We start from the raw sequence: 20880 nt of genomic DNA, 5'->3' as shown, positions 1-20880 counted from the left end.
CGGTTAACCATTTCGTTTTTGCATTCATCAAAGCGTGTATCAATCTTGGATTAGAGGGAGCAGCTTAGTTGGTGTTGGTGATGCTATAGAAAGTATAGTAATAATAGTGATAGTTTGCGATTCGTTTCCGCGTCTAACAACTCGAGTGTAACTAAAGTTCTAGAGGCGTATCAACCTGCGTAAGAAAATATGCTTTAGGCGTTAGAAGATAGAAGATGTATGAAACTAGTAATGGCCTCCTCATCCTCCTGATTATTGGCATACGATCTATATAAAATTGCAAACAGGTTTCCACTGAGAGATCTACCTACCATCCAACTATTTTCTTTTAAAGTTCTTCAACTAATCGCGTCGTTGTGCCGACAAAGTATAGAAGAACGAATTACATTTTCTCATCTCCCTAGAATATTAAACGTTAAATTCTTGCAAAAACGGTCGAGTGATCAAAGAGTCATTTGAAGAACGTAAACGCGTGCCTATCTAAACGAGCGACAATTCGCTACACGATTGTTTAGATACCTATATATTTACGTTCTTATGAATGTAAGTAAAATAAAATTACTCGAAGGGTACAGTTGGTACTTTGGTTTCGAGGTAGTAGGATTCTTGGAGAATTACGATGAATATGTATATTCAATTGATTATATTCCGTTATAGAAGAGAGGGAATAGAAACGTGTAAATATGTATATACGTTATTTAACTATTAATAATTATTATTAATAAGTATATTATATTACTACTATCATTTCATAAATAAATGTGCGAAATATATATAATGTAACAAGTACAAATTTATATATATATATATATATAGGTATATATACCTATATATCTACATTTCTATACAAAACGTAGTCGGAACCGAATACGACATGTGGTTGATAAGTTGTATACAAAAAAAAACGGATAATAATATATTAATATTGTTTATTTTTTTTGTAGGTTTTCGAGGTAAACACTGCGAGGAGAACATCGACGATTGTCCAGGAAATCTCTGTCAGAACGGCGCGACCTGTGTAGATAGGGTAAACGAATACTCCTGTCTCTGTCCACCAACATTTACGGGCACGCAATGCGAGTTAGACGTCGACGAATGTTCGACGCGGCCTTCCGTGTGTCACAACGGAGCAACTTGCACGAATTCACATGGCAGTTATTCTTGCATATGTGTCAATGGTTGGACTGGACCTGATTGTAGCATCAATATCGATGATTGTGCTGGTGCTGCTTGTTTCAATGGTGCGACTTGCATCGATCGTGTCGGAAGCTTCTATTGTCAGTGCACCTATGGAAAGACGGGTAAATATTTATTTATAATTTAATTTCATAAAGGGTAATGTGGAAAATGAGTAACAGTTATCTATACTGTCGTCTTTAATTAGGTATAAACAATAGTAACTAATATTTAAACATTTTTTACATTTGAAACTATTCGGCAATTTATTTGTATTTTTATTTAATTAGAACAAAATGTAACATTTATTTATATAGTAAATCAACGATCTAGTCACGTTGAATTACTAGTTACCGTTAGATCACTAAAGTCAAGTAACGTGAACACGGTTAATAAAATACATGTGTGACTCTTTCGAAAAAACAAATACCGCGTTCTGTTGGCTTCAGAGAGGTGATAAAATGACGCGACCTCTTTGGTAATATTGGATATATACGAGAAAGTGTTCGAAGGGAAGTGACTTGGACCTGTAAAAGGGAAAGTAAAAAGACGCAACATTTATAATATTTATGTTGCAATCATAACGTAAAACGATTAGAGATACATATTTGATATAAAAATTGTAGTGACTTGGCACGATAAAAAAAGAAAAAATATTATCATTTTATATAAATAGTACACAATTGTATTAAATTAATTCAGTAATCTAAAGAAGATCTGCAATTTATTGAACGTTTAACTAAACGTTAAACGTTTAATTTATACACGCAATAGTTAGAGTGAAACAAATGTTGTAGGATAAGATCAACGTAGGTTTCTTAGTTCGAGTTATCTGATTTTTTCTTTGACAATGTAAACGATTAGTTTTGCACCGCTTACGGTAAAGACAAGAAGAAAAGGCTCTTGCAAATGGTGTCAGCAGCAACGAACAAGCATTACGCATCTCTAAAGAATCGGCAGGTGCATCAGCTGCACGTACATGGAACACCATGGTTGTTGTTGATGATGATGATGATGATAATGATGATGATGATGATGATGATAATGCACCACCTCCCTTAAGACAAAGTAAGAAACAACAAACAGAGAGACAAACCCAGAAGGGATCTTGTAGAATCTAAAGATTCCGGAGGCTAGAATCGGCCTTACGGAGTCGTTATCGACCTTGACGACTGCAAACGAGTTCTCGTCCTTATTACTCGCCAACTTTTCTCGAGGTTAATCGAAACGGTTTTCAAATCGATTTTCTAGAGACATCGATGTCCAGATAAAGATATATCTTTTTTTCTTCGTCTCGATCGGAAACTATCATCGAAACTGTTTTATTATATTCTTTTTGTTATTTCCTTATCCTATTGCTTCATACGGTACTATAAAAGATTAGAAAAATATCCTATTTTCATTCGGACGCGCGCGCGCGCGTTTTAAAAAAAAAAAACACTGATTAAATGTTTTCAAATGTTCAATCAAACTCGGTAATATCATTGAAAATTTAAACTTAATTGTATGTGTGAATATTATTTGAAAGAAAAAAATGTGATCATAAACAACAGTCTAGAGAAGGTAATGATTGGAATTCCATCGATTCCGTGAGTCGTAATTAGGCCGAGTTTTATCGTAATAGAAGCTCGCAAACATTTTTCCCGAAGTAATTCACTGAATACGAATGCAACGATTTCGCGAAGTTCCATCGTGGCTCTTTGGGATTTGATCGCGATTCTTCTAGGATCCTCGTTGTTGGTTGTTACTGCTACTTACTATACTTCGTGTTTTCCCGTCCCATAGCATACATATATATATATATGTATATATACAACCAGGTACGTATTCGCCGGTTGCGTTCCGTGCAAAGCGCATTTCAGGTCTTAATGATGTCCATCTTTGGCAGTTACCACCGTCTTTGGTGTCCTGCTCGAACGCCAACTGCCCTAGAAACGTGCCAAGTCTTACATTAGTTGCCTTCCCTTCTCTAAATGTCTAGTCGTTTTTATAATATTCTTTTATATACCATAGTAATAGGTATAGTTTCATATATATATGTATATTTGTTCATTTTTATATTTCTTTACTTTTTACTTTATATACGTATAGAAGGTTTGAAATAAAAATGAAATGTTTATAAAATATTTGATTTTCATTGACAGGTCTTCTATGTCATCTCGACGATGCCTGTACGTCGAATCCTTGTCACGAAGGAGCAAATTGCGACACTAGTCCCATCAATGGCTCCTTCGCTTGTTCCTGTGCTACTGGTTATAAGGGTGTCGACTGTTCCGAAGATATCGATGAGTGCAAACAAGGTAAGAAAAATCATGTTTCATGATTCGATTCCCTCAAAATACGAACTTGTTTATTTGTAAAATATTTAATCGTCATCAGTTTATTACGCGTAAAATGATCTACTATGAAGAATCAAACAAAAGTTTAACGCGTTAAAAGATAGATTAATTTTCACGAGTAAAGAATTCACATTATTGTTATCTTTTAATTAAAAAACCCAATTGATTGGAATTACAATTTCGTATTCGTATAATAATTACGCCGTCGTAAGAATAAACGAAGGATATCCTTTCCAAATCATACTTTGTACTCTGTCGGAGGAACGTTCTTACTTTCGACAGCTTTGAGATTTGTGTTTGATATATGAATGTTCAGTGCCGCTTACCAGAGATAATCAGTTTCTATTCCGGTCTGAAGGTAATGATGGATGTCTCTCTACGACGCGACGTGACTCACAAAGGATAGATATTAATGATTGGCGCGATTTAAGAAATCTCATTCGGTCCCTACTTCCGTGCCGTGAAACGTCACGAAGACAGAATGCAATTGATCTCGTTAGTAAACGATTTCTAGGGGGCCTTCATTAACTGTCTACTTCTCTTGAAGAAGAACTTTCCTTCTTTAAAAAGTGATTACGTAAGGATTCGTTTCGTTACTTCAACCTTTATTAAATGGACTAGTCGTCGAATAGATATTTCTTTTTCAATTTTTCTTTGTAAAACAATATTTTACGTTGAAATTTTTGTATATAACGTTTCGTACATTCAAACGTTTTACACTTTAAATTTATTGTACGAAATAATATTACGTGTTGAACAAACACCTTGCATACTATTGATAACCTAAGTAATAACTTTTGCAATTTTTTTGGAAGTAATTTGTATTAAGTAAGTTTTGTACAAATGAAGTTATTTTTGATGAATGACACATTCAGATCGAACGTAATTATTCATTTGTTGAATAATCAATTAATTTCCTATACAAATTATTAAGAAAAATTTGATACAGCACTCATTTAAATCAACTTTCTATTCCGAAAAAAAACAATCCATATTTGTAACATTTATCAAAAATCATCAATTCGATCTGTAAATTAAATTGTTATGTCTAAATGAACGATCAAAATCGATATCTTTAATAAAACACTAAATAGTTTCGTTAAGTTCAAGATATTTTTAATCGAATGCCAATGCGATTACCACCATGCAACTTCTACCTTTTTAACATCAACCACGAGGTCGTCGACCTCGTTCATTGTTTCTCTCGACACTAATACGCGTGTTCGTCTATATACGTTCGTTGCAATTTGCGCGCGTTAACTTCATTTTGACCACGTGGGCGGAATACAGTGATGATTAATCCGTACAATCAAAGAAACTCGAAGAAGCAACGAGAGTCCTTCATCTCGATTCCACATTTTTCCTTTGATGAAGAAATCGTACTTTCATTAGATCCGTATTCTAATAATATAATCGTATTCAAAACTTATTATTAACATACGCGATCAAAAGAAAATAGAAAAAAAATATGGTTATACAAATTTATTCGTATTGTTTGATCAAAAAAAAGGAAAAGAGAAAGGATGTGCATAAAATTAATCCATTAAATCCTTCAATTATATTTTTAGACTTATTTCTAAAACCAAAGTGAGAATATAAAATATTATAATTTTAAACTCAATGTGTAGATATTTTTATCTTTTTTTTTTCATTCGATCACATAGTTTTGCATAAAATAATTTGTTTTTTTTCTTTTGATACAAAAAATATTGTTTTATAAGAAAAAAATAAACCAAAGAGAAAGAAACAAAATTATGAAAATTTGATAAGCTTGAAAGTACTTTACAGAATCGAGGAAGTTCGTTTCAAAGTCGAAGGGGGGTGAGGTGTATCAAAATGTAAGGGAGCGAGAACAGTATAGCAAAGCGTTGGATTAATGTTCGTGTTTGTGAGTGTGGAAAGAGAGAAAAAGAGAGAAAGAGAAAGAGAAAGAGAGAAGAGAAGGAGGCCCCCATGGACCGAGCAAATTGAAAATCCGCACGGGGCAGATTGGCGGACGGGGATCGGTCGATTACGTTCGATTAATTTCCCTTCGTGCCGATCTCTTTTCATCGCCATGTTCGGTTCATCTTAGATTCTTTTTTTATCTTCATAACATTTAGGAAATTGTTTGATCTTGATAAAAGAAAATCTTATTACAAATTTTTATAAATAATAATGACTATGTTCCACATAATTATCCTAATTCCACATTACATTTATGTTGTTTTACTTGATATTTCTATATTATGACATTAAAAGTTGAGATATCACAATTTATAGGATAATTTAATAGTAGAAAAGATCGAAAATTGATCGAGGAAAAAAAGATAAAAATTAAATGTTTATATACATAGTTTTCTATTAACGTGTATATGCGTAACGTATGAAAGTAATAGCTTCGTAATTAAGCATCGGACAGGCAGTAGTCGCAAGTTAATTAATAGTTCCAAGGAGAATCGGTACACCATCGGGCCACACAACTTGATGCTAGATTATATACAATATGGTCTTTACGTAAGGGATTTAAACGAGATCTTTCTTTCTCTCTCTCTCTCTCTCTCTCTTTTCGAATATTTTATCTTTTCTATACACATATATACGCGAGTGTATATGTGTGCATATAATGATGGTGACAGTCATCGAAGAAATTGCGTTTGCGTTCGAGAATGTTCAGCAGTAGCTGACAACAGCATCACGAAACGAACGCAACATCTGGTGATCTGAAAGAAAACCTTCGTGCTTGCTTTTCTGTATATCGAAACCATTGAGAGAGTCCATTTTTTTTTTTTAACATTCAGTTATGAAAGAAGCAAAGATTCAAGAGATCGGTGAAGAGGCTCGACATATCTTTTTTACTTACTCTTTCTTTGTTTTCTTTCTCTTTTTATCCTGTTTTCTTTCTCGTGCACGCATACGAAAAGTTGTTTCTCGCACCATGAAAGAACATTACCTATACCGTGTGTCGTGCTTCGAGCAAAAGGTTTGTAATTAGATGGGCATCGCTCAAAGAGAGGCCAGCCCTTTTCCTCTCTTCACTCCTGGATCTCTTCTCTCTTTCTCTTTCTCTCTCTCTCTCTTTCTCTCTCCGTTCCTCTTATTTCAAAGACGTACCGTTCTCGTCGCCCACGGTATTTTCTTATGCTTCGGGGGAGTACCATTATATACACCTTGATAAGGACGCATCATGGAACAAATTATCCGAAGATTATGCTTCTAACGTCTCGACTAATGCAGCTTCCTTGACGTTGATAAAAAGCTGAAAGGGTTGAGAAACCTACCCCTCGGGCTTGACCGACACGACACGTTCTTCTTTTACACCCTTATCATATTTTTTTCTTTCTTCATCTTCCTATCATTATACATCTTCTTGGCTTTTCGAAACGTCGCTTTTCTTATGCTAAGATTTATCATTTCAATGTTTTAAGGCAAATCGTAAATCAACCGATTATCGATGCCCGTAACATGTTGAATTATATGAAATGCATATCATTTTTTCTTTTTCTTTAATTGTACGTCTTCTGGAGCTATCCTCAAGGCTCTGAACTTAATTTAGATTGATAGGAACTAACCATAAGTTCAATGAACTTATTTTATTATTGTATTTATACAAATTACTTATTGCATATGTTAATTATCAATATATTTTTGTAAAACTTTAAGATCGATTGTTTTTTATTTTCTGTATTGTAAAATTTTACAGAATGGTATGCGTCTATAGTAATTATTGCGTGCATGTGTATGAGCAATAAGAGAATAAAGGGGACGTTTCGAATTGCACGGTCGTGATGAAATCAGGCCCACTCAGGTATAAGACAAACAAACGCTCCGAAATATTTAGTTTTTCCTTTGTCGTTCGAGTTTAGACTGGACATGGATAGAAATCGAACGTTTTCGAAATATACGTGAGAGTATGGGAAGTAGTTCCGTAAGTAAGAAAGAACAATAAAGAAAAAAAGATTGGAGTGTTAAAAAAGAGAATAAAGAAAAAGCAATCTTTGTCAGGATGTCGTGACACATAAGCATCATTAGTATAATTTAGAATCAAACTTTAGAATTTCAATTAATTGTACTTTAGAAACCTCTCTCTTATAATGATCAGAAATGGGATAAAAAGTCTGAAACTTTTTTATTAAGCCTTTACCTGCTGATCGAATATCTTTCTTTCGTTCTTTCTTTTCAGGCTCTTTGAATTTAATCTTCAGTTGAATTAACATCCCCTTGCAAAACTATGACGTTTAATACCATCGGCAATTAGTTTGGCCGACGCCCTTTCACATCTTCTCATTTATTCTTGTCCTTAGTTTTTCTCGTAGTCGTCCGACATCAAGAATCATTAATTATTGTTTTTATTTTTATATACACAGAGACGCTTCTATTTAAATTTGAATAAGAACAAATTTATCCAAAAACGCAAATAAGATAAATGAAATTTTTGTTTTTTGAAATTATTTGATATCTTACAATTATTATTACATTTATCTTAATCATTTAGTTTATTATTTGACACGATAGCGAACAAACATTCGACAGATAAGCTTTTGTTATTATCACGTAAGGCTATTATTACCGATTTATTTATCTCTTTCATGAATCCATTCACAATATTATTAATCATTGATTACGTTATCTTATTTTACATTGTTACTTTTAAATTGTATCATATTTAATGTATATGCTCTTTAAATCGTAAAATTAGTCTTTTTATTTATTTTACTTTCTTACTTAACATACATATATACAAATATTAAATTATAGCCCTCTTCTTTCTTCTGCCCTCTATCCTTCGTCTTCCAACATTGCCTCTGGCACTGGAAGATTCTGGGCTTCGATAAAGCGACCGTGGACTCCTTGCTGCTCTCAATCATCAAGCAAGAATTCCTCAAGGATTAGTTTATTAATGGCCACCGGGCATAACTATTAGATGTTCGGTCTCGCTTTGGATTTTTTTGAAAAACATTTGGCCCAGTGGGCATGCCGTCTTTTGAGATATCTAATTTTCTCATTTCTTCTTTCTTTTATTATTGTCATTATTACTGAAATCAAAAGGTCCATGATACTATCATCAGCGGCTGTTAATCAAAGTCTTAGGTTCGAGTACCAAAGTACTTGATATCAAGTATTGGTTCATTGGATGTACTTGAATGTAATTATGTTGATTCAGATGATAAGAAAAAGATATTTTGTTAACATTCGTTGGATTAATCGGTAAAATCTTGAAAGATATTAGATACACTTCGAAAATAATAAAGATAAGATAAAGAGTTAGATTGACCGTAACATATACATGTAATGGATACAGAATTACACGATATCGAGAATAGATCTAAATTATTAAATTAACTTAAAAGTTTCTTAATTAATTTAACATACATAATATTTTGTATTTCATGTTATTTTACTGAGTTATTTACGATATAAAGAATAATATGATAAAGCTGAATACATTTTACATAATTCAGTGAAATAAATAATATAAAATAATAAATATTGTGTAGGGGTAAAACTTACTAACAAGGAAGAAAAAACGAGACACATTATTTTGGGACCACATAATATAATATAATATTATACAGCAGGTCGACGTCGCTTAGCTGTAAAGGACACGTAACGAAATCCTTTTTCATGGTAACCTCAACCAAAGTCGATTTTCGATCTCCAGCATACTTTACCCGCCGACTAAACAAAGAGCCATTGTTATTTGGCAAGCGAAATTCGGCAACACTGCCGCCTCGACAGTGGTAAGCCGACACCAAAGAGAAGAAGGCAGTGTCGACGAATACCTGACTGGGTGGCGACGTTACTCCGTATAAGAGCCATAGGACCCTAAGGTTTTACCTGCTTCCTTTTAAAAAAAAAAACATTCCTGTGTCTCTGATGGAAAGCACTCACGAAAAACGTCTAATCTTTTGCTCCTGTATTCTCTTAAATTGATTCCTTCCTTCTTTCACATTAGTTAATAACCTCGGATGTCTCTCTTGGATTATTTTTAATCTGAAAGAATAAAAGTTAATATCGAATTAATTTACGATTAGGTCTTTGTTATACAAGTGTTTCCAGTTAACACAAATTAATATGATTTCAGTCATTTTTATGTTATAATAGTCGCAAATGTATGTTATTATTAATTAATAATTTGTTTGACGTTACATAAATGTTCACCAATTATTTTCGCTCGTTGGAATAATTTTTTAATTATTCTCTTAAGAAGTAACGAATTATTTATCTATTTTAATACTTTATACAATATATAATAAAAAACAGAAATATTCTAGGGGAGACGTTTCTTTCAAACGAAGTCGGATTTATAAAATAAATATATACACATACCTTTGTAAATACATATCTTATATAAACGTATAGTTTCGTTTCGAGTTTCCTATCGTGCACGTTTGAAAGTTTTTCCAAAGACGGTCAGGTCAACTCCAGCTAAAGTCGACCTTCCAGCGAGGACGATTCGTTCATCTCTCAAGTCCAGGTAGCTCGATTGCAAACACGACGAAGCAATGCGTTTCTTGTAGAGAGTCTTCAAGACTCGACCAAGTTGCAAGACTTTTCTTCTACTTCTACCTCTCTCTTTCTTTCATCCTTTCTTTCCTTCTCATTCTTCCCTTTCTTAACAAACTCTCGAGAGATGCACTCGCACGTCAGCCACGGCAATTACATTAGTCCGGAAAAACCATCGGCGAATTACTGGAGGCTCGCGGCGGTGCCTCTTTGGAAAGAAATCGATCCACTTCTCTCCATTTCTGACCTTTTACAAAATATCTCATTTATTTATTCGTTCGACCGTTCTCTCTTTATTTAATTCTTTCTTTCTTTCTTTCTTTATCTTCTACCACTTTCGAATTCAAGCAATCGATATGGCGTGCCCTTCGAAGCATAAAAACAAGAAAATACATTTATAGCATTATCAACCTTACACGATCTTTCCCAATAAATCCTCACTTTTTCCCCTAACTTAAACTCTCCAACATTAATCACTTTATCCTCTTAAACAAGAGCATACCGTTCGTCTCTTTCTTTTTTTATACTCCTATCGGTAAGTATCGGTAGAGTTCAAGCTGTTGTTGTTTTGTTGCTCTCTTCCATACGAGGCCATCGACGAGACGGGGAGGAAAGATTTTATAACGCACTACATTTTACTCGTTACTTTGAAATGCGGTTAAAGGAACGCAATGGAGAAACCTCTGATCCGTATAAGTGTATATACATATCAATGTACATATGTGTATTAGTGCTCTAAGATAAACCTTATGAGAAGGCCTAACTCTCGTTATGCTTTTTAAGAAGGAAAGAATCTTTGAAGTCTTGGACAGGTGGTAGAGCAAGATAGTGGTAGAGCGTAGTAATTATCCTATAGCAATTAGCACGAGCATGTAAGTGAGCGGAAAAAGAGGTTTCATTGGCGAAATGGAACTCTCTTTCTTTCTTTCTTTCTTTTTATTTCTCGTTAAAAAACGAACTAGCTCTACCCGTTCGAAAAATTTCATCGAGTTGGCCAATTAAAGGGGAGAGAACTGTGCTATCGCGAGCCGTTCTACAGGAGCTGCGCACCTGCAACTTTACACGGACCTTAAGACCTTACACGGACCTTACCACGAGCCGCTCCTTCGCTATTAATTATTATGCGACTCGCGTCCGTACCTCCGCGACAGTTTTAATTAGCAATCTCTCGTTTCTTGAAGAAGAAAGGAAAGAGACGGAATACGATCAGAACTCTCGGGTCTTCCCTTTCGAGGACGATCTTCAATCTCTTACGTTTCTTATCTTATTTCTTTCCTATCAATTCTCCTTCTTCTTTTTCTTTATCGTTATTTATTCGTTTATTCGTTCATTCCTTCCTTCCTTCGAAAGGAGCACCTTCGATCTTTGCTATTCGTGGGAAAAAAACTTTCCCGAGAGACGTCGCTTAGCTGGACGATTCTCAACTTTCACTTTACTTCGACTTTCCGCTATGGATACAAACGTAACAAACCTTATCGTACGGCAACCTCCACACGGGAATTTTTTGGACACGTTCCAATTCAATCGAATAAAGGATCCCAAGGAAGATGTTTTTTATAGATTGAATATTTCTTTCACTCATTACATTTTAAGAATATTTCTTTTTCGTATAATTATATGATTTTTTTTTTATTAGACAAATATTGTTTTATTACTCCTGTGCACTATAAGGTCATCACTTGGTGTGAAGTTATATTTAAATAATAAAATAAATCAATGGAACCAGTGTCGACTGTAAATTGCTTTCAAAGTGATATGCTAGCATTGATATAAAAAAACCAAAAAATAATTAGATCTAAATAAAAAGAGCACAAATTATGATAATAAATAAATATTAATGGAAATTCTTATTATTTTCGAAATATATAAATATATTTAATAATTATTATACTATATTATATGATCTTAAAATTCAAGGAATTGTTGGAGAGAAAAAAGGCACGTTGAATAAATTTAAATGTATTTCCAAAAAATGGTTGGATACTTTCGAAAGAATTTGGACACATTTGACATAAATTTGTCTTCATAAATTTTGTTGATTTTTCTTGTTGTAGGTTCTCCTTGCGAGCACGACGGTATTTGCGTGAATACGCCCGGATCCTTTGCTTGCAACTGCACGCAAGGATTCACAGGACCGAGATGCGAAACGAACGTGAATGAGTGCGAGTCCCACCCTTGTCAAAACGACGGTTCCTGCTTGGACGATCCTGGAACATTTCGTTGCGTCTGTATGCCCGGTAAGTTTCTTTTCTATACGACAAACACGTTCGACGATTCTACTTTCTCTCTCTCTCTCTCTTCTCTTTTGCATAGTCGTAAATTTCGCTTTCCACATATTTCCTCGCGTGGACAAAACGTCTTAATATATTTCTATCTTCGAACATAGCATTTTATATGCTACGGTGTGTTCAACCTTTACGTACACGACAGTAATACAAAGTAGTTGTGTGTGTGTGTGTGTGTGTGGGATAATGTTAATAATTATTTTAAAGTCAAATTGAATTTTTCATCAGTTTTTTTTAACACTAAACGTACCGAGCTTTATGTATAACTATTTTTACCACTGCGGATGAAATGGCTCGTCCTCAAAAAGACATATGTACAGTATAAAATATATACTGTTTATGCAAAAGAATTCTTGACTCATTTAAATAGCATTATAACTAATAAGAAATTCTGCCAAAAAATTTTAAAACTGGTCATGGTACGTTTAGTGTTGAAAAAGATGTTCATTATTATAACATTACTTAAGTTATTTAATTATACAGTAGTTATATTGTTAAATATTTATATTAATTATTATAGATTTCTTTGAATTCAAATTTCATATAGGTATGTATAGTATGAAATAATTTAAAGATATTACCTTATGAGATGACGGAAAATATATTTTCTTATTTGTTTTATTTTTGGAAAGAAAAATTAATTATTACGGACGCACGCGCGCGTTCGTACGTTGTCGTCGGTAAATTCTTCCGAGATGACAGCCCCACCGACTCGTGAATTATCTGATGATACAAAGAAAAAAAAAGAGGGGGAGAGAGAGAGAGAGAGAGAGCTATAGCGCCACACAGTGCAGTCAGTGTTACGAGAGAATATGCAGTCTGAGGTAGATTCACTCGATCTTTTAACCTCGCAAGCCAAGTGTAAGTCAGGCTTAATTGTTTAACACGTTCTCGGCGACCCTTAATTTAAGGGTCCGACCGATCGATTCTTCTTTACTTCCTCTTTTAAAAAATTCCTCTTTTAAACGATTAATCGATATTATCGATCGATGACGATCAGCATCGTAACGTTTAAATTTCCCCTTTTCTTTTTCTTTTTCTCAAAAAAAGTTTTCGCAAATTAATTACAAATTATTATATCCCGTTTTTCTTTTTTTTATACTTTCAATTCTGAAATTTTAATTTCATTCGATCGTAGTTACATTTTTATTTCGTGTTTCCTTTTTTTATTTTTTGTTTTTTTTTTTTCATCGATAAAGATTTTTCGAAAGAAATGAAGATCGATATGCGTTCATTAGCATATCAAAACAAGGGTTATTATTTAACCGGAACCACTTTATTCGGTCATTCGAGCGTGACCGATTAATTCGCGTCCGTTCGTATCAAAATTTAATCTCGTTTCGTGTTACCGAGGAGGGACCATCCTCTTTTGAAGCACAGATCTTTGTATACAAACGAACGGAAATCTCATGATAATCGGATGAACGACGAGAGAGTTCGTAAGTTTAAAATATTAAATAACTTTAATTCGTAAGAAAAAAAACAGAAATTAACTGCATTGTTAGATAAACATAATGCTATCAAAGATTAAAGTTCGTTTTCATTTTCAAATATTTTCAAATAGAAATTTATTCCATCATTCGTAACACATTATTTAATTATTACTTCGACGAAGAAAAATATATTTCACAGATCCATTGAAAGAATAAATCAAATTTTTCTTAACTTTGCTTAATTCAACTTTCGCATCCTTTGTCAAACTTTCCATTCCTCTTTCTCTTTCTCGAATAAAAGAAGGATCCCAACAGAGACGTTCGACGATCTGTAAAGCGAGAGAGTAAAAAAGAAAAGAAAAAGAAAAGGGGAAAAAAAAGAACAAAATGAAGAAGAAAAAGGAGAAGAAAAATAAGAAGAAGAGAAAGAAAGAAAGACAGCAGGCGAAGAGCTTGGTGGTGCACACATGGGCCATCAGGGTGGCGGAAAAGGGGAAGGGCCGAGTAAAATATGATAGCAGGACTCGCGAAATATGAGACCGAGATGAGACAGGATCCGGTGGTGCTCCGGGCTCTCTTGTGGCCTCCCGTCTCTGGGTACAAAGGCTTATCTTGTCCCTCGACTCGTTCCATCGCCATTTTGGTACTCCACCTCCACCTTCGGCTTCATCATCTTCTTCTTCTTCTTCTTCCTCTTCTTCTTAGGCTACTTCTTCTCCTTCGTTTTCTTCGTTTTCTTCGTTGTCGTCCCTTTCACCGCTGACCTCTCCTCCCTTTTTCGTCCTCTCCTTTCGTTCCTTCATCGGACCGTTCGCCTTTCTTGTTGGGACGTGCTGTCCCGTAAAAGGATCCGCTAAATAGCGCTAAGAGCTTCGAGGAAAGAGGATCTTTGGGCATTCAAGATTTTGCACGACGGACCTGCAAGAGAAGAGAGAGAGAATCTCTATGGAAGCCCTTTGTAATCCCTTATGGCTCTCCTTCTTCGTCTCGACTTGCATTTTCGTAATGAGAAAGGATTTCCTCTCTCTCTCTCTCTTTCTCTCTTTCTCCCTGTCTGTCGCTTCTTTTTCTTTTGCACGATCTAAAAACATACTTGCTCGACGAATCGGACCGTTCCTCTTTTGAACATACATACCATTACCAAGTTCAATGAAAAAGAATTCTTTTTTATTGACACGAATTTGTTCGGTACGTTCACGAAGATTTGATAATTAAAGTTTTGATGAACAATCTTTATAGTTTTTCAATTATAATTATCTATTATGAAAATTTAACGGGCATTCCTTTTTGAGATACAAACAAATAATTATATTTTTTTAAACAATAAAATCTCAAATCGTGCGTATGTGAAGGAGAGGAATTAAATTTACAATTAGATATTATTACTTATATATTGATTTTCTTTTCTACTTCATCAGAGATCTTAATTCAACCATTAAATTCTCTACGATAATATTAATATTTTATTTTAAAATGACCACACTGGTGGTCTTTGAATTTCTTCATTCATTCCATGCCAATCCTCGTTATCGATTGAATGATTACTGATTACTATTCAAAACGTTAACGCAAGTATTCATTAGAAAATATTCTACAAACGATTCTATGATATTAAATTGCCAATTAGTCGATTATTTTTCTTATTAATCTTCATCCACATCTCGAATGTTTTTTTTTCTTTTTATGAAAGAAATTTTCAAGAAAGAATAATCTAGAATTGAGACACATTTCGTAGGATACATCAAACTTCAAATTTCATGAATTAATTTCGATAGATATAAAGATATGATAGAAAAAGTTGACATCATCTCTCGCTTAGTGATTAAATATAAAAATATAAAAAAGAAAGAAACATATATAGATAGACATATATAAAAACATAAGAGAAAGAAATATATAAAACGATTCCTTTATATACGACGAAACAATGTTATCCGCATCGCGATCTCGCGAGTTACACTTCCAGGTGTTCACACGGAACGCGAGTTCACGTTTCTCCGGTTCGCTAGTAGCAGTCAGAGGCCTGTCCTCGCGCGAGCAAGAACACATGTATGCGAGTACTTTTGCGAGCTCAGTTCTCTTCGTAAAAACACCTAGAAAGAGATAGAGAAGGAAAGAGAGGAAAATAAAGAAATAATAAAGAAGCGTAATCGCAGAATGCAACTTGGTCGACTTGCGGTTTAAGACGTGTGCACGTATATACTTATTCGTATCTATGTATGAATGTATATATGTATATCGTGGTTAACTTCGTCCTTTTTTAGGGTCCAGCTTTTATGAAACGACACATTCAGGAGTCGTACTCTTCCGAGTCCGGATAAGAGATATCTCAATACTCTCTCTTTCTTGGCACAGTAGATCTCTTCGTAACATTCATATGTATATATATATATATATTTATGTATGTATATGTATGTGTAAGCGAGTAAATCTCCGTACGTTCGCTCTTGCGAAGAAGACCTTTATGCTTGTATCACCGACATAAGAAGCCGAATATACGTATGTATGTATGGTTGATGCAGTTATGCGATCCAAAGAAGCGGTTCTGCTACTTCGAGAAAGAGAAAGAAAGAAAGAAAAGAGCATGATATATTATTGAAGATGTAGATTGCTCCTAGCACAATCCCAGCAGCCTTGCATTGTCCACGTTGGACAATGGCTGCCACGTTCTGTTATCTCTCAGCTCTTATTTGAGCTCTATTTCTCTCTCTCTTTCTCTCTCTCCTCTCTTTCTCTATTTCTTTCTCTTCGTTCATTGCATCTCTCTTTCTCTATTTTTCTCTTATTCTCTTTGCGTCTCTTTGCACTCCTTTTCTTCTTCTACAAGAGTATATTATGAACGTTAAACGCACGATCTCCAGGGGATAATCGTTTGATACGTCGAGTCAATCGATCTTTTAATCGATCCGGCCGATAATGCGACTTAATCGACCAGTTCTTCTTTAGTTGCCGGACTTCTCTTTTTCATCGTCGATTAGTCTTATTTTTTCTCTACTTTTTTCTTATGAATTCATGCAGTACAGCAGAAAGAAAAACATAGAATTAATCGAATGATCGTATTATTGTACAATGCTATTTTAGAAATATTATTTGTTTATCTATAATATATATTATTGCGTCGATAAATATTAAATCGATTCATAACTATGTAAGTATCGTTGTAAGTGAAAAAGTTTATTGCAATGAAATGACATTTAATTATTAATTAATTTAATAACTATCGTAAATTTTTAAAGACTATAATTACAAAATATTGTATAATTACTTATTCATAATGTGTGTGATAGTTAAAGAATTTAATAATTATGTAAAATGATAAAATGATATTGTAATAAACTTCTTATATTAGTTACAACAATAATTATATTTACGATACTACCCAATAATTATTGATAATCGTACTTAAACGTAACTTGAAAGAAAGCAATATAGAAAATTAAAAAAAATAAACTCTGGATTCGATCGATATCGCATACCGATATCGTTTTGCAAAGAACAAAGTTTCTCGTTATTCGTAGGATGTCAAAAGGCCACGGACAGCCGTATAAACGCGAGTCCGCGCGTATGTAACAAAATAAGAACGCAAAGTCCAGTGAGAGATTCTATCTTTTCCTTAGCAACACTCCTGCTAGATCCTGTGCCATGGTCCTCCAACTCGTAGACTTTATCCGACCGATCAGCGTTCTCTCTCTCTCTCTCTTTTTTTTTCTAACTTTCCAAGTCTTATCCAAGTCTATCTCTCGTTCCTCTTCGTTTCATGTGAAGACAGGACTAAACGAGGCCGACTCTTTGAAAGTTGCCATCTAAATTGGTTCGGATCATCGAGCGCCACAAATGAGATTCTAGCCAATAAATAAGACGAAATTCCGATCGAGATTCGTCCATTATTCTTTTTTATATTAAATCACATCCTTGCAAATAGATTTCAACTGTTTCCCAACCCGATGAAACTTCGGTTCTTATTTAATTTCCTTTTTTTACGTGTTAGGAATCAAAGTAATCATGTTATTTGTTTTTGCAATGAAATTAATGAATAAATATAATAGGATTAATGCGTGATCGTTTAATTTGATGAATAAGTAGAAGCGTGTATTTTCTTCCTCGCATAACAAGACACATTTCTTGTCTTATTCTTGAATGATCTGACATCGGTCACTCTTGAAACCTTTAAGACTTCCAGACGTTCTTACGAGAGATCTGGTTTGCATGCGTGGGTCGCTTTTTTCAGAAGCATACTCGGTACATACTTGCTAGACGTCTTCTCTTGAGTTATCTTCTAGCCACGGAAGATGTGATGTATGTTTATCGAGACGGAGATGGACATACTACGCCTCTTAGATAGCATGTTCCTTCTCCTCCGAGTATTCTTATCCTTCTTCTATTTCCTCTTTCATTTTATTTTTATTTTTATTATAGCAATGTACACCATTCGAAAATAATATTTTATATATATATATATATATATAAATCATTGGATGATAAAAAATATAAAAGAATATAAAAGAAATAAAATTTTATTGATTATCGAAAAACTGAAAAAAATGTGTATCTATTGGACAATGCATTTGAAGTTTCACAGTTGCCGATGTTAACGAATATGTTTTTAGTTTTGTCAAGATTGTCGAGAATAAGATCGATCAAACTTCGAATATCATCAATATTTACTCTCATCGTTTTAAGTATCGACGTATACCGTTACACTCATAGTATGATCACGTATGACGATGATAGTTGAAGAAGAAACAGAGAAAGAAGAAGAGATAGAAACTACAATCTGAGATCGAACGATAAGAAGAATGACGAGTCGTGGTTCGGTGAAGGAGAGCATTTGACGAATAGACAAGCCGGCTTAGACACGTTTTATACGCGTACTTGTGTACTTACGTACATATCAGTGAAGGAAGCTTCTTCTGCTACCGGTCAGATGAAGATAAGCTCGGCACGGCGATCGTTTCACGTTGACCGTCTTTGTCATTCATCTATCTTTTATCCTTCTTCCTCTTCCCTTCTATCATCCTTTCATCTGGCGATGAAAAATTTCAATCTTGAAAGAGAGAACTAGAACGACAGGAACCAGATTCCTGAACTATATCGTTGAATGTTTTCTTTTAACAAACGTCAACATAAGGAATGTCTTTTTTTTTAATTAATTCCTGAATGTTAGTGCAACTAACGTTATAAACGAAGATAAAAGATAAAAATTGATCTTATCGTGTATAACGAATCTTTAAAAATCAATGAGAACGAATTGTTGGATAGATCTTATTATCGTTTTTCCTTTGGTTTCTTTCTTTTTTTATTCATGTAACTCATTTGCCCAAGAAAATACAAACTAGACCCGTTGAACTTGTCTTCTAAACTAAATTCTATTTCTCACGATCCGGCTCATCAACTGCGATCGATTATCTAACAAATCACTTTTGACGATTCAATTCTCTCGAAAAGCCGCAAGGCGAATCACCGCGTTCCGTGCAGTTTATCGTAACGAGCGAGTACTCAAAGGTGCAGAGGAGGATAAAAAAAATTTATATTACTACGAATTTCTCTCTTTCCAAACGTTCGATCTTTAATGCTGTTATGAGAAAAGTTATTCCAAGGAAGAATTATTTTATTGGCTCGTTATCATAGACTTCTGACAACGTATAGTAAATCTAATAGACAAAAACAATTTTATACAGATTTCTAATGAAATTACGAGAAGAAAATAAAACGAAAAGAAATGGAAAGAGAGCAAAGAGTGGGAGTATAAAGAAAGAAGGAAGAATTTACTCGTGGGCCGAAATGTTGTTCGTATTTAAAATGCTAATAGCTGTTCGCCTCCACGATTCTTCTCATTTTCTCCCTTCGAATCCGAACATGAACTGCAGAAAGAAAGAAAGAAAGAGAGAAAAAGGCTACGCGAAAACCACCCGACTCTCGCATATTCGACTTGTTCGGCTTAAGTGCACTTCGCCTCGAAGCATCTTATTAAAGAGAAACGGAGGAGACGTTTCTGGCGCGACCAGGAATGTCGCCCGAATCGTTTAAACGCGATACGTACTCGGTGGTCGAGTATGTAAAAGGAGTAAGAATATGGAGAAAGAAAGAGTAAGAAAGAGAGAGAGAGAAAGAGAAAGAGAGAAAGAGAAAGAGAAAAAGGTGGATCAGCTACAGAAAAAGCAAACTTTTGGTTCTCCTGCTTCACGAGCACGTTTTTAAACGTTTCTTTCATATATATGTGTATGTTTATATATATATATACGTATTTATTTTCATGAATTTAAAATTTAAATAATGAATAAATTTCGGCGTCTACTATACGTATTGGTGGTAGCTTTCCCAAAACGAATTAACAGAATTTATTTTATCGTCGTGGAAAATGAAGGTTGAATAAAAATAAATGTAATACTAGCTTGACTATATAATATTTATTTTAATGATCAAATAATATATTACGATGTAATAATAGAAAATAAATTTTTCTTTAAATGTAATCAATTTTTGAATACATAAAAAAATATTTAAATATATAATTTGTATTCTCGATTAAATTGATTCGAAGTAACATCATACAAATGCCATTAATCGATAAAGTTTCGATACAAAAGTATAAATTATATTTGTCGAATCGTATAATAATACTGTCTTGATCATTTAATATGGAAATCTTGTAAATATAAAAAGAAGAAGAGATCCAAATAATAATAATAATAATAATAATAATATCCGATGTTGTTTTCTCGATCTTTTTTTCGATCGTTCTCACCTTGGCTCCTCGCGTGCGGTGCTACCCTATTTCCTCTTACTACTACCACTACTACTTCTTTTTCTTGTTTTTTTTTGTATCTTCCACTTTTGCTTCTTCGCCTCTCCCTCTCCTTCTTTTTATCGGATTTCTTCCTCTTTCACGACTTTATCTGCGGCAGAACGATTTTCTCGATGAGTGCTCTCGCGACCGAACTCGCTCTCGGACTCGTCCTGCGGCTTGCTTCTTCGGCAAAACTTCGATCGAGAAGAACCACACTTATGCTATATCTCTCGTCTCTTCTTCTTCTTCTTCTTTTTCTTTTTCTCTCTCTCTCGTTTCCTTTTTCAATTAAATTACGACGTCCTCTTTGGTTTTATCCTACTTAGCGGCGAACGATTCACTTTGGAGATCATCGTTATTTCCGGTAGCAATTC

The 20880-nt window shown here is 34.1% G+C and overlaps 1 protein-coding gene across 1 annotated transcript in view; it reads left to right on the top strand.

Moving 5' to 3' along the window:
• The window catches only part of LOC106789311 (neurogenic locus Notch protein), a 104465-nt gene that overhangs the window by 60947 nt on the left and 22638 nt on the right, over window positions 1-20880 (top strand). Inside the window, exons 5-7 of the mRNA XM_014753410.1 lie at window positions 945-1301; window positions 3321-3476; window positions 12056-12238. Coding sequence (XP_014608896.1) covers window positions 945-1301; window positions 3321-3476; window positions 12056-12238 — 696 coding nt within the window. The remainder of the gene's footprint in view (window positions 1-944; window positions 1302-3320; window positions 3477-12055; window positions 12239-20880) is intronic.

Source organism: Polistes canadensis, unplaced genomic scaffold (assembly GCF_001313835.1).
Source record: "Polistes canadensis isolate GaletaPanama2010 unplaced genomic scaffold, ASM131383v1 scaffold_176, whole genome shotgun sequence".
NCBI classification, from domain to species: Eukaryota; Metazoa; Arthropoda; class Insecta; order Hymenoptera; family Vespidae; genus Polistes; species Polistes canadensis.
This window is presented reverse-complemented; position numbering and strand designations above follow the sequence as displayed.